At 39.2% G+C, this 15299-nt stretch overlaps 1 protein-coding gene across 11 annotated transcripts in view; it reads right to left on the minus strand.

Moving 5' to 3' along the window:
• Window positions 1–15299, minus strand: part of GAB1 (GRB2 associated binding protein 1) — a 94304-nt gene that overhangs the window by 11042 nt on the left and 67963 nt on the right. For 5 of the 11 annotated variants that reach the window (XM_079307378.1, XM_079307382.1, XM_079307375.1 and 2 more), the window contains exons 4-7: window positions 14851–14931; window positions 10835–11436; window positions 8450–8535; window positions 7940–8243 (exon numbers count right to left, since the gene is read on the minus strand). In XM_079307378.1, the coding sequence (XP_079163504.1) occupies window positions 7940–8243; window positions 8450–8535; window positions 10835–11436; window positions 14851–14931 (1073 nt within the window). The remainder of the gene's footprint in view (window positions 1–7939; window positions 8244–8449; window positions 8536–10834; window positions 11437–14850; window positions 14932–15299) is intronic. The other 6 variants (XM_079307379.1, XM_079307383.1, XM_079307376.1 and 3 more) reach the window with 3 other exon arrangements.

A 15299-nucleotide genomic window follows, 5' to 3' on the forward strand; every position in this document is an offset into this window, starting at 1 on the left:
CCATTATGGCTGTGGCACTGGAGTGCACTCAGACACAGGAATTCTGCTCCTGGCATTTGGGGCACATCAATGCTGCCTTTGTCTGCAAAGCCACCAGGAGGAGAGTCCATTTCACATATCTGAGTTTGTTTCAAACTCAACTGAAAAACCTTTTTGGTTTTAGCACCAGCTCTCCTTGTTTTCCATGGAAATTAGAATATAATATTGGTGGGGGGAAAAGTTGTCCCACTGCACTACATCAGTGTAGGTGGGTGCTAATGTTTTTGGTTTTGAGGACATTAGGCTGAAGAGATTCATTTGTCCTCAGACAATTGCCTTGAAACACCAGAACTAAACACAATTTCTGCTAAGGACACTTCTTTCCTGACTGGATGGTCTGCTGGCAAGGGATTTCACATCAGGAAATTGCAAACATCCTCACAAAAGAGGCCAACTCTTCTATTTAAATGCCAGCTATTTAGGGCTTAAGATTTTAAGGTAAATGTACTAATGTGACATAAAAATTTGAGAAATGCACTATCTGATAATGCTGTTTCCTGACCAACAGGACTAATCCTCATGAGACAGGGGGATCAGAAGTAGGAATGCTAGAGCTTGGGATAGGAGGGGGAGAACTAAAGGAAAAACCAGCCACAGAAGTGCTCAGCATCCAAACAGAAGTACTTTCAGAGAGAAATAACTAACCACAGTTTCTTGTTTCCATCAACAAGATACACATCTTGCCCCCTTTTCTTTGCAATTAGACAAAACTGAAATTTGCACAGAGGTCCAGAAATTCCCATACTCAGAATCTCTTTAGACTTTTCCTTGAAAAACAAGGCTGAAACTCAATGTCTTGCACCCACGGGGTTCATTATTTGGTTTTCAATTCTGCAGAGTAAACTCCTCTTCTCTCTTCTCTTCTCTTCTCTTCTCTTCTCTTCTCTTCTCTTCTCTTCTCTTCTCTTCTCTTCTCTTCTCTCTCTTCTTTCTCTTCTCTTCTCTTCTCTTCTCTTCTCTTCTCTCCTCTCTCTTCTCTTCTCTTCTCTTTCTTCTCTTCTCTTCTCTTCTCTTCTCTTCTCTTCTCTTCTCTTCTCTTCTCTTCTCTTCTCTTCTCTTCTCTTCTCTTCTCTTCTCTTCTCTTCTCTTCTCTTCTCTTCTCTTCTCTTCTCTTCTCTTCTCTTCTCTTCTCTTCTCTTCTCTTCTCTTCTCTCTCCCTCTCCCTCTCCCTCTCCCTCTCCCTCTCCCTCTCCCTCTCCCTCTCCCTCTCCCTCTCCCTCCTCCCTCCTCCCTCTCCTCTCCCTCTCCCTCTCCCTCTCCCTCTCCCTCTCCCTCTCCCTCTCCCTCTCCCTCTCCCACCCTGATTTCTGAGTTCATGGTCTTCAACACAGAGTTCTACAAATATCCTGAATTTGCTTTTTCATCTCTGTTTTTGTAAGACTGTTTCCTGCCAAGGTACTTCTAATTAGAAACATGTATTTAGTCATACAACATTCAAATGGATTTCCATACTAGTATCCATCAACAAATAGGAATATCAATAATGTGCTTTGTGCTGGTTGGTGATAAGATATGGGTGCTGATAACTATGGTCTCTTTAGAACATTAAAAAAGAAACTGAAATCAACTTATTCTTCAATGTTATGAAATATAAAAAGCAGTCACATAAAGAGTTGCTCTCCATCTTCTCAGACATCTTTATCCCCTCAAAATAACTTTTTACAGCAAACTGGTACTTTGAATGCTACAGAAATTAAGAATGAATTGGAAAAAATATCTGATTATGAAGTAGTCCAACTAGATCTGACAGCTAAGGTTCACTGGTATTTCTAAAATATTTGGCAAATGCCATAAATTGCTCAGAGAATAGTAAGTGTAAATAGAGAATACCAAAGCTATTAATCATCAAAATACTATTTGACTGCTCTAATTTGTGGGTAACTCTACATGTCTGCATTGTAAAAGTTCCCAAAGCATGATGAATTAAAATTATTCAATAATAAAGACTGTTTTAAAACCAAAGTACAGTGTTCTGGGGTGTTTATTAATTAGCACTTTAATTAATGCTGCACTAAGATTCATGAAGTCAACAGACTTCAAAAACAAAACAAAGAAAAAACCCCCAAAATTCACCAGCAAACTAAAGCTTAACATTAAACCTATTAAAAACTAATGGATCAGCATGACAATGTGTGCATCAATAACTATGATTTCTGGAAAGAAGTGGTAAGGACACTGCAAAGAAAAGAAAACTTTTATGGAGAGTAATAAATATAGGGCATTATTACCCATGTTCTCTTGTTCCTGCTGTACCTCTTATCTTTGGAGTTTAAAATTACCTAAAAAAAAATCCCTAGCCCTAATCCCTAAATTTAATCATCCCTAGCACTAGCATCAGAGCAAGTATTGCAATTTGTCTTTAGAAAATTGGAATGTTTAATTTGGTTACAACCATTGTGTCCAGCAAAGAGCAGCTTCCTCTGCAGCTGTGATGCAGCCATCCAAATTTCTTTATTGAAATTATTTGTTGTTTCAGAGTTTTAGAAGACAAATCACAGCTGCAAGTTGAGGACTGGCACATCACAGCAAGGAGTTATGTAAACTTCATTTAAAGCTGTTAAGTGAAAACTGGACTTGTACAAGTAATTTAGTACAGGCATGGAGGAAATCTGATTTTCAGCTACATGGGAGATTGTGGAAGATTAAATAAGAAAAAAATAAATAAATTTGTACTCAACTTTATGAGCTCTGAGGAAGCACCAAAACATCCCCTAAAAGCTTAATTTTTAAAAATTCCTAAATGAAATGGACAAGGGGTGTAGCTTCCAAGAGAGAACCATGAAATCACCATTCTCAAATTTTCAATGCCTACTTTCCCTAAAGCCTCAGAACATAACTGAACCTTTATTAAAGAATTTGCGAGACAATGATGATGGTGTGGAACAGTGAAATGTTGCCAGTTCCTAATTATTATTATTATTTTTTTATTTTTTTAAGGAATGGTAAGTTTCTGTGTCACAAATGCTGTCGGTGTCTCTCTGAAGTTTTATTTCAGGATGGTGCTCCTGCTCTATCAGGACATGCAATATGTTCCCAGTGTCCAGCTCAAATATTTACATGTTTGAGTGTCTAACAAGGAAACTGTTCATCAGGCTATTTATAGCTGCCTTCATGATTAATGAGGCTTCTTAATTTCCTTAACAACTCCCTGCTTTGCCTGGGATTTGCAGAGCACCACTCTACACTGCAACAATGGGAGATTATTCCAGTCATCCAGAAGCATCACAGCAGCTCCTGTGGGGACCTGAATGTGGCAGGTGCTTCCTGCCAGGGGAAAGCCCTGCACACAATTGCCTTTCCAAAGTGGGCTCTTCTATAAAGAAAACTGGAATTCTCTGGGAAGTTGATCCATTTGGGAGATGCTCGTGAGGAGTGGTGGCAAAAATACAGCCACGTTTTTAGAAGCAATACACATATTTGTGGGTTAAGCACTCAGATTATATCTTTTACCATCTTAAATGAAAAAAAAAAAAAAAAAGAGAAAAGCAACCAGATTTAATTTCGAACATTTTAAAAAACAGTCACAATTCCCAACTCCATGAGAATTTTCTTGCTCTCCCTTGGTTTCTTTTGTTTCTTTGTTTTCTTGTTTTCAAGCTTCAACTGGATATTTTCTTGGCATGAAAAGAAATGTGTGGATCACTCACTGTCTCTAAATCCAAGTTTACCACATGCTGGGCTGAAAATTACCAGGGCCAAGCAGCAGTCTCTTTTAAAGGCAATGAAGTAAAGTCCAGTACCATGTTGTGAGCTGGGAATCCTAAATCCTGTATTGCCTCTGCCATCAATCTGCTGAGTGATCCTGGGGGCATTTTTCTATCTCAGCTCCCCATGACCCTGAACTGGGACCTGTGCTAAATAGAATTCTCTCAGAAGGTGCTTTTAAGTATTATTGATCAAAAACTTTGCAAAAATGACACTTAGATGCATTCATTCATACATTAAATTAATATACTATATTCAAATGAATGAGATTTAACTTTTGATTTTCATTTTATCATGGCCATGAATTGTTAGCTCAGCCATGTGCCCATAGCTCATGTATTTCTTTTCAGAACTTTAAAAAGCCCACTTTGGTAGAGATGTGCTATAAAACAGAAAAAATAAGTTACCAATTAAATGTGAACTGGGCATCAAGCTGAGATTTTGAGGAGGTAAACTCCACCATCACCAATTCCATTGGTGATTGTACACTTTGATTCAGATGTTGCCAAACTGTATTTTATCAGTGAAGATGATGTATTTCTTAAGAGATTTCAACCTTACAGATGGGATGATATTGCACAGCTATAAGGACTTGTTATGGACAGCTCCTAAACAGTTATTGAAAGAAAAGAAATCTAGATCTATTTCTGTAGTTGTTTGGTCTTAAAGTCTTGTTTTAATATGAGATGCCTCTCTGCCCTAGCCCTGCAAACAAATCCTGGGGCAGGAGGGGGTCACTGTCATGCCCAAAGATTCACAGAGACAAATGCTGCACCACTCAAATGCCTCCTCCTGAGCCACTAAAAACAATTCACACATTTTAAATTGAATTTTTGACCAAGAACTTTTCCCTTGTAAAGAAAACCTGGTTGTTCTTTGCTGTCTAGTCTGTCTAGGGAGTCTTCCTTCACCTCACAGCATTTGGGCACCTTTAATTCTACTGTTCCTTCTTGGAGAAACAGTATTTTAATTATCACCATCACAACAAATGTCACTTATTCTCTGTGGCAGAACCCATCTGCATGGATGGATGCATTATTTTTTTCTGCTTGAAGCCTTTTACCAGCAAACACAATTTCAATTTAGCATCAGGACTACATGCAATTGTGGCAAGCTAAAGCAGCCAAAAAGCAGAAATACAAAAATCAATATAGCCAATGGTCCTATGTAGCTAAAGAAACAGCACCCTGAAAAAAACCCCAACAAATTAAAAAAGAGATTATTTTTGTCATTCAATTACAAGTGAATGCAGAAAAGCACCTGCCAAACACTCCCAATTTTGTCCCAAGCAATACATCACTTACCTTTTGGTATTCTTCTCTAAAGAAAAAGTAAAGTGTTTTGATTCAATTTATTGGGGCAGAGAGCCAACACCATGTTTTGAAATTACTTACAAGACTTCCAGAAAGTCCTGGAAGTTCCCCATATTTACAGAAGCAGCTGTGAGCTAGAGAAAAGAAACTACACAAATCTGTTGTGTAATCTCAAGGCTACAGATACTTCTATTCATTATTATTTTTAACCCACTTTCTGAAACAAAGCTCTCCTAGACACCAGTGGGAAAAGAAACAGGCTGGGGAGATCAAAGAGCCTAAGGCTGTAAGCAGCAAGCCCTTAAACCAAAGGAAAAGAGAAGAGGTGCTAAACACATACATGTGACAACAAAAAGCAGTGTATCCTTCTTTTATGTGCTGATTTCACTGCATTATCTCTCTGTAAATGCATTTTTAGCACTGGATGTAACAAACCTCCCTGGCCCACAGAAACATGACTGAGCTGAAGCTAATGCTCATGTGAAAGGTGTTGGTGGTATTTCTAATAGCTTCCAAAAAAGCTTGGAGGCAGTGCAAACACTATTTTTGCAGCAATCTGTAACCAATTAAAAAAAAAAAAAATACAGAGCAGCTTCATCTGACAGAACATGAAATGTGCCCCCATAACACCTTTCCCCCAAACACCTGATCTCTGCAGTATTTTAGAGACCATCTTTTGGACAAACACCAGAAGTTCTTGAACCAATGGCATATTAAATCCCCTCAACATTTAAAGGAGCAATAGCCTGAAGGTAAATATTTTATGTTCCATTTCCTCCCCTTCTGTGCCTGCCAAAGATTTATTGAACACACAGACCTGCTTGACACTTCAATGCACTAATTTGTAGCAGGAGAGCATTGCAGAACATTTATATAAACAACCTGATATTAGAAGCTGCTACAAGAACTTGGAAGCTCAAAAAGCAACACAGAAGAATATAAAGCACACCATTGTTTTAGTTAGGTAAAGGTTGACTCAAACAAGGGCTTTACCTAATTTAATTCAAAGGAACCTGCAGTTTTATTTTCCCAAAGGTATATCTGGAAGGAGTTATTTGTGTAGAGATCTCAACTACTGAAATGGGAATGTATCACCATTCTGATGTGTCATCAGATCTGTTCTTCACAACAATGGAAAACTCACAGTGGTGCATTTGATAAAATTAGAGTGAGGCAATCTGTGTGTGTGTGCTACTAAGATAAAATCCTCAGTGGTAAATCATAATCATTACCATGCTTGGCAGCTCTAGACATCAATAATTTTTTTTTTTTCAGCCCCTAGGCACTATACCACATTTACTTTTAGGGACAGTTTTACTTTAAAATCACTTTTGTTTGTAAATTATATTAAACTATTATTTTACAGTGATAACATCTTCCAAAAGTCTACAGGCAAAAATTTCATCCAGTAACTCTATATTTATTAAGAGGTATGATAACACATCTTCAAGTCCTTCTCCTGGTATTAGCTACATCATTGTAGCTGTAAAGCATTTGAGGATGGGAGCAAAGCAGGAGCCTTTCATGCCACTTTCTGAATGTGAAACACTTAACTCATTTCCAAAAAGAGAAATGCAAGAGCAACAATACTACCCCAGCAAACATTTGTGTGGCAGCTTTGCTCTGCCAACAGCAAAAGCGAGATGCTTTTCAACACATGCACTAATTACTTCTGAAAGTCAAACATTTTATCAGTAAAATACACAAAGTGGCCAGTCTGACAAAATGTATTAAATCAGCTCAGTTCAGTTTATTCTGAGAATGTTTTCCAGTACCAACTTTCATCAATCTGTCCTGTCCAGTATTTCTAAAGAACAAATCAAAACTGCTCTCTGATAGCAGAAAAAACTAGACACAAGCAGAGGGCCAAAACTCTTAAAAAAGGCCATGCCTCAATTTCAGGCAGAATGAACATGGTACTTTCCATTTCACACAGCTCATCTATCATAGTGATAATCTCTGCTTTCTTTAATTACAGACTGTTTTCACTTAGTGGCAAAAATACTAATTTAAAGGTTTAGTTAGTGAATATTTTGGATCATCTGAATATTTGTCATCATGCTTTCCCACAATGAAGTCAGTCATTCTCAATGTAAATATTAATTTTTTCGAGTACATAAGATTAAAAATAGGACTTACTCAAATGCAAAATAGGGCAGACATTTGACCTAATGTTCTTTAGTTCCCTCTCCTACAAGAAAATTATTTATCTTGTCTTAAAAACTTAGTAGGGAAACAAGTTCTTCAAGCATTTGCCTGTGTTTCTGGTAAGATGGCTGATAAAACATTTTAGATAAACTGGAAAATCCAAGCTATTTATTAGGGATTCTCTATACAAGTATCTCTTATAGACACATTGCAACCCAATCATTTTGGTTCCTTAGGAACTCTGGTCACCCAAATAATCCATATTTTTAGGAAAAATAAACACATTGCATGCTAGATTTAAGAGATTAATTTTTTAGGATAGATTCAAAGGGGTCTCTCTAAAATGAGTGTGTGTGCTGATCCTATATTAAGCACTTTATGGCTATAAATTTGTGTTCTACCCAATGCTTTGTGTTCTGTCTCTGCATCACAAGTGCCTTCCATAAACAAGGACACACTTTTGAATCTTAGGAACTCAGTGACATTTTTCATTATTAACTACAGCAGTAAAATCTCAACCTATGCTTTTACTTGGCATTGCTATTGTGATGTTACAATAATGTTACAAATAATCCTGGGGCTCCTCTGTGATTTAGTTATTTCACAGGTCAAAAATTGTTCCTAAAATAATTTCTGAAAGGGTGGTGATTTACCACTGAGCAGAAAGAAGTTGAGAGAGCAATGTTATTTTCTTAGATGATTTTAAATGATGTTTTGCTGGAGGTTTTCCTCACCTTTTCTGTCTGGTTTGAGGTTGCGGTCCACGGGCGGAGGCTCACACTCTGCAGCAGGTACCGACCGTCTGGGAGGGGTCTTTGGGCTGGACCTGAAACCCATGTGAGCAGGAGGAGGGACTTGCTTTCCAAATAATGGAAAATCAAACGTGCCTGGTATCATTGGTACATAGTTTGTTTCCTGGATGGGTTCAGTGAAGCTGCTGGAATGCTGTCGTGGAGGAGAGTTGGGATTCATTGGGACATAATTTTCATCTAGTTCTTCACTTGAAACACTTCCCACTGTCAACATGCTTCTGTTTTTCTAGAATTAACATATATTTCCTTTAACAAAATAAGTTATGCAATCAGCTGTGAATCATATGAGTCTTTTAACCTAATCTACTCAGATTAATGTATTCTATTGAAAGTGAAAAATCACAAACACTGCACAGCTTGCTTTCTTACACAGGAACAAAGAGCATTCAAGCACTGTCACTGTTGCCTCTGATCAGATCAAGTCATACTTACAAAGTGGTTATGGAAGCCCTCCAGTGAATTAGATCTGTCATTCGGAAACGTTCGTGGAATATCATAACAGTCTTGAGAACTAATTTCTAAAGAGACAAGAAGAGAAAGTGGCTGTTTATCACTTCTGTTCCTGTCACTTGGCACAGGCATCCAGAACCTGTTGTTATTTACTGTGGCCCCTAGATTTATCTATCTTTGAGAGAACTGTGCTCACAAACAACCTTAGCACTCATCAGTCACAACTTGAAACTCTCACTGTGGCATCTTTCCGTGGCAAGAAAAGAGAAATGAATTTTTGCTTTTAAGGAAGAAGCAGAGTCTACCTTTCAATTGAGCAGGTATTCGAACTTACTGTAAGGGTGAGAATCTGGGCACTCATGAAAAACCTATTCTAAAGCAAACAAACAGCTGATGTAGTTTAATGTCTGGAGAAAGGTTTTCTGACTGATGCTCTTTGCTTGGAAAGTGCTGATTCAACAGCATCCCATCTGTTGCAGGAACAGGTGAATCCCTTCTCTCAGCTCCCCAGTGTGGTCTCCAGGGGGTTTCATTGCAGTGGACTGCTGCAGAACCAAAGACCTCTCCCTTTCTGGAGTCCTGGCTCTTGGCAGTCCCCATTAAGCAGGTCCTCAGCTCTGTGGCTGGCCCTTTGCTGGACAGGGGTTTTTGTGAGACTTCTGGCTCCCAGTGCTGCTCATCCATGCAGGGAACATGATGCCCTTACCCTGTGGCAGGGATGCCCCCTCCTCATGATGCCAGCAGAGAAACTGGGCAGACTCTGGGGTTTATCCCCACCTTGCCCTGAAAAAAAACTCTGAAGTTTTTTTAAGATTTTCACCACTGCTCCTAAGTACCAAATTTAAACAGTGTTTTCAAAAAGATTACTTTTCCTGAGGCACTGAATCTCAGATTCAGTGTACGAATACTCACCTATAAACTTAGCAAAATGAGACAAAATAAGCAAAGCAAACAAGGATCTTTCATGGTGTTACTCTGTAATTTTAAAACACTAACAACCACCAGTATTTTATGCTCAGTCTACAAAATGAATGACAAATAGGACCATAGTATCTGAGCATCCCTATGATCCCATCCACTCTGTATATTGCTTCCTCTACAAGCCTTGTATTCATCCCTCATTTCAACAATTCTCCTTTAAAATCATCTCTAACGTTAGTATTGACTTAAACCAATATAAAATTTCACTTTAAAAACAACATTGTAATACCCACCTTCTTCAGAAATCTGAAAGAAAATGAAACCCTTAGCTCAAAAGTGGTTAACAATACACATGACAACACATCTGGAGTACCAACATTTAGGTGGCCACAAGGAACAACTTTAATTTTACTAAAAGACTGCAGTAAGCATATCTATCATTTGGACAGAAGGAAAGTGTCCAATGATGGTGGCAATGATCATCAAATCAGGGTTGATCTCAAAGCTCTGGGTATACACCATATCCCACTGATCTTCTTGAAACAATTTCAGCTTCTGCAGATTGGACCACACTTCACTAAGCTCACTTTGGTCATTCTGAAAAACTGATAATGGTAATATTGAATTCAGTTATATAAGCTTATTACAAAATAAATTTTTGTCTAGATCTTCAAATATTTTTAGCCAAGGCTAAAAGATACATCCCTTACAGATGTTCTGTGCTTTGCTGTTTACATGGTTTCCTTTAAAAATCTCCTGTTGGAGCCCTGGAAACTGAGAATTTTGGGCTTCCTGTGCTGTCATGCACTGACCCCCAAGAGAACACTGCATTTGACCTGAGGCCAAGTTGACCTGAGGACAAGGCTTCCGAAATCGAGTGGTAGAACTGGAATTATGGATGTGTAGTTTGAATGGAGGTGTGTAATATCACACGGTGGAAAACTTAGAATTTAAGATCTTGGAATACAGTAATGTATAGAAAGCAAGATGGAGGTTTTAGGGCAGAGGTTTTGTCCTTCTCCTTCTTGTGTTTGGGTGATGTTTTGTGGCTGGATGGAAAGGTGCACATTGTGGGCCATGGTTGTTGGGTTAAGAGTAAGGGTAGTTTGGGTTTTCTTAATTGGACAATTTGCCCTTGGAAGTCCTTGTAGACAGAGAGATACATCTCCATTTTTATCTTGTTAGCTGGAAGTGCCGTAGAACTCACTTTCACATAGATAATTAATAAACATCTGAGTCCGAGCAAGAAACACCCTCACACATTTAACCCCGACCCTGGCAAACGCGACAATCTAACGCGATAATTTAATGCGACAATTTAACACAATAATCTCCTTTCCTCTTTGCACAGGGAACACTTTGTGAGGGGCTCCGCTTGCCTGCCCTCACATCACCCAGACCCGCAGGTGAAGGCAGGATGGCCGGGACAGCGCGGGGCGTACCGACCTTTGCGGAAGACGTGGAGGTCTCCGGTGGAGATGGTGTTGCTGCGCGAGGGCGGCGCGCCCGCGGCCGGGATGCAGTAGCTGCTGTCCGTGTCGGAAGCGGTGCGGCCCAGCCCGCAGCCCTCCACGGGAGATCGATCCGCAGCCTGGTGAGGTTTGGGCGGCCGAGGAGGAGGGATGTCTGGAATAGTCTCCAGTTTGGAAGTCTGAGGCAAGGTCCCCTCCGGGAAAGTCCGCGGGATCTGGTAAGTACCTCCGGGCGTGGGGGGAATGTCGTAGCTGATGGAGATGTGCCGCATCTGCGCGTCCAGCGACGTGGCCGACGGGGCGCTGAAAACGTGCGGCTCTCCCTCGGCGTCGGTCCCGGACGGAGACGCCGCCTTGGGCAGAACGTCCTGGGAGTAGCTCCTGGGCAGGTTGTAGAGGCTGGAGTCGGGCAGCGGCAGCGCGGAGCGGGAGGGCGGCGAGTCGTAGGCGCCCTGCTGCGGGAAGAAGCCGTTCACGGCGTGCTTGCCCCCCGAGGCAGCGGGGTTCTTGTGCGAGGGCAGGTTGTCGTTGCAGTCTGTTTCTGAAGGGCTGGGCTTGGCAGAGTCGGCGTGAGACCTGCACGGGAGATGGAGAGATCAGAGCGTTGGTGAAGGAGAAAACAAACATTGCAGAGCGTGAACGCGGCGTTGGTCATGTAGCCAACTGAACAGTCTACCACAGTCTTCCATTTAAATTATTAAACAAACAGAAGTAGCTAGGCATCCTAAGTAACTGCATTCATACAAACCCATGCATGTGAAATAAACAGCACAATGGTGGAGCATTATCAACAGCTCTCTAACAGGTTTCATAAAGCAAGTGATTTTCAGGATGCCAGTTTGAAGCCAAATTTGTTTGGGGGCTGGAGGGTTTAATAAAATTAAATATTAAATAATTACTTTTAATTATTATTATTTTTTTTAACCCACGCTGCAAAGTAGCAGCACTTCATTGGCACTTTTAAAGGTAAAAATAAAATGCTCGATTCTTGGATTTACCGTACTTGCTAATTCTAATCAAAACAAAAAAAATGAAAAAAATATAAAGGGAAAAATATGACTGCTTGTAACCCCCCACTAAATGCATACCTAAAGTTATAATGACCATATAAAACTCATTTTAAGTATTAAGGAAAAGATAAATAAGAGATAAGATCATAAATAGGATGAAAATAATATGTTCTTTGACGGAAAGAAATCTATAAGTTGCATGTGCAACAGAGAGCTTTTGTCTTGAATGCAAATGAAGGCAGTGTTAGATAAAACTGCAGAGCAGTTTACTTTTGATTTCTTAGGAAATGCTTTTATGAGAACAGCACTCATTAGTACTGGTACTAACCACTGGCAGTAAACTTACGTGGAAAGTAACCACATTACAATCATTTGATTTCCTTTCTAAACCTACCCATTTACTGTGCTCCAGGCAGAGAAATTCTGTTATCAGTCTGGCTCCTTGCTTAAAGGAAAGTCAAAACAGTGGCAAAATACTAACACTGGAGATGTTAGTGGTGTAGTTAAGGAAGTCCATACAGTTTTTGATCAAACACATGATATTTCCTATTTTCATTACCTCAGCACCATACCATTGTGTTAATTTATACATGCATGTGTAAATATTTCAGCATGCATGTGTACCAATGAATACCTGCAATACAACTCTTATTAGTAAGCACTATTAAGCAACTGGACCACACATTTCCAAAATTTTGAGGAATAAAATACATAACTGAAGTACACCCACTACCACAAGAAGCATCTTCCCCCTTATTTAACAGGTTCTGCATACCTCAAAGTTATCACAACCAATATTTATTATTTACATTTCATTTGTCAATGAGTTTGTACAAAGCATTCTTAAGGGACAGCTGGATTTATCTACCAGGGTTCTGGCAACCTGAGGAAAAAGGAATCCAGTTAAGCTATTCATTTAGGTTCCCTCTCCAATCATCAGAGGAGTGGAGACTGTGTGAAACACAATCTGCTCTTCTTTAGATGGATATCTAAACACAATGAGTCACCCCCAAAATGCCTCTGCCAGCTATCAGGGGAACCAACATGATCAGCTTGGAATGGACATCTGCACTCAAGAGAAATGTTATTCACCTCACCAACTGGTTTTTGTTCTGTTTAACAGACAAAGATGCAATCTTCCATCAGGACAAGAGGATTATGATAGCTCTCACTTCAATTTTATCACCTTTTTCTATCAGCTTGTTCTTATTGTTTTAGCATTTTTTCCATTAGAAGAAGTATAGTAATTTTGCTCTGGCTACTACCTTAAACATAGATTTCAGTTCTGTCACTGGAACTGGATTCTAGTTAACTCTGAACTTTAATCTGCATTTAGATTAATTGACCTCCCCATAAAGAAGATAATTTTCTTATTATTGTTCTTAGCACGACCAAGGAAGTAAAACTTCCTACATTCCTCATGATGCTGACCATTAATACATACATTTCTCTTGTATGTTAACAGTTGTCTCAAAGCTCTTTGCCTCAGAGCTTCAAAAATTCATTCATGAACCTCTGGAAGTTTAAAACACTTGGAAAAATAGAGCACCTGGGACTGAAGGAAGCACATGAGGTGACAGAGTTCATAAAAAATTGTGAACACTCTGAGCTCAGCCCCTGCTGCAGCCCTTCCTCTTTATTCAAAGGATTGATTCAGGAGTGCCTCACTTTCTAGATATTCTCTCCTAGTTCTATGATATCCACTGAGCCCAAAATTCCAGAATAAGTCAAGTGTTTTTCACATGAGCAAATGTGGCAAGGACTGGGGTCTCCAATTTTTATACTATAAAAATAAAGTGGGCAGTCTAGAGAAGTTAGAAACTGAAAAAGCTTTCAAAATATGAATGGGTTGTGAGCAATCTGATTTTGCACAACTGAAAGTTTGAAAGCACTGAAACAAAGAAAGCAGTTTATGCCAAAATGAAGGCAGGGAATTCAGCCTCAGAACTTTAACTATTTATTTACTATTATTTATATATATGTATATAAATATAAATAAACATATTTAATTTAACAAAATATTTAAAAGTCAGCAATAATCATTGATCATGATAAGAACACCATATACAATTCTGGAAATGTACAGTGCATAGTTGATAAGAACAGACTGTACCCCTGGCTTGGTGTTTTTATAAAATTACATATGTACATCAAGAATTTTAATTTTTCCCTTTAGTACAGCTCAATTAAAAAAAAAAATCAATTGGCTTAAATATTCCGTTAACAATTGGCTATTACAATAATAAGCATTAAAAGTGTTTTTACACCTCAGTTTAAAATAATGGCAAAGCTGGATGCAACACAATGATAACTCCTCCCTTTATAAGCAGAGGATGACTATGACATGAACTCAGTGTTATCACATGTGTGCAAATTAAGGTGAGTGGCCAAAATCCCTTATTCAGGGCTAGGACTGACCATCTCTTTCCCCATGCCAAGAAAAGAAAAGTGTCCAGCCTGTTGACCTACCAGGACTGGGCATTAAGATTAAGAGAGGAGGTGGGGCAAGGGGAGCCCAGTAAATAAACAGCTTCCACATACTAACAACCACTTATTGAGAGAGCCAGAAAAAAGGTTTATCAAGTGATTTAGTCTGAGGAGTAATCATCTCATTTTTGCAAATGAAGTGTTCAGGCTGGCTTGACCACTCATCCTTCTCAGCTGATTCTTTTCTCACCAGCAGGAATCAATACGACTGATTAAACAGAATATTGTGGACAAAATGGCAGCAAAATTGCTCTTGTGTGCCAGCAATCTGGGACAGCAACAGCAAGCATAGAAAAAAACAGGATAGGCATAAAAATAAATAACAACCAGACCTCTCTTCAGAAAATGGAAGTCAAAGTTACATAATTTTCCTGTTAAAACTCACAGAACACCATGCAAGATGAGTTCTCAAACAAACAGTATTTTCAGGCAAGTTAATGGCTCTGTGATTAATTTCTCACACGTGTTCCAAGAATGGCTACTGTTCACTCACTGCAGTGGAATCTTTTTACTTTCAAAGTCTTCTAATAGCAGGTATTCCTGCCCTTCTTCTGAGAGAAAAGGTGGCCCTTGGCTGGTTCATACATAGGAAAGATGGGGAAGACAGCATTTAATATTTCAATACACCTCTGAAATGAGCCAGAACAATAAGGGATTTGGAAGCAATGTTTGGCTGCATTTTCCCATCTAGGATCCAAACACAAACTTTAAAATCTCTCTAAATGAAACAATGTTCTTTCTTAAGTCAGCAGTGATCAGAGCATGAAACTATTTGAGACAAAATACTGAATGATAGTTGCAGCTGCAACTGCTGCATGCAAGACATTCTCACCACAGTATGTGGTGCACTCTATGACACTGTAATGGAGCATTTAATAATTATTTTCTAGGTCTGAAACACTGAAATTCTCAAAACATCCTAAAGAGGCAACTCAGATATCT

The sequence above is a fragment of the Erithacus rubecula genome, assembly GCF_903797595.1.
Source record: "Erithacus rubecula genome assembly, chromosome: 5".
NCBI classification, from domain to species: domain Eukaryota; kingdom Metazoa; phylum Chordata; class Aves; order Passeriformes; family Muscicapidae; genus Erithacus; species Erithacus rubecula.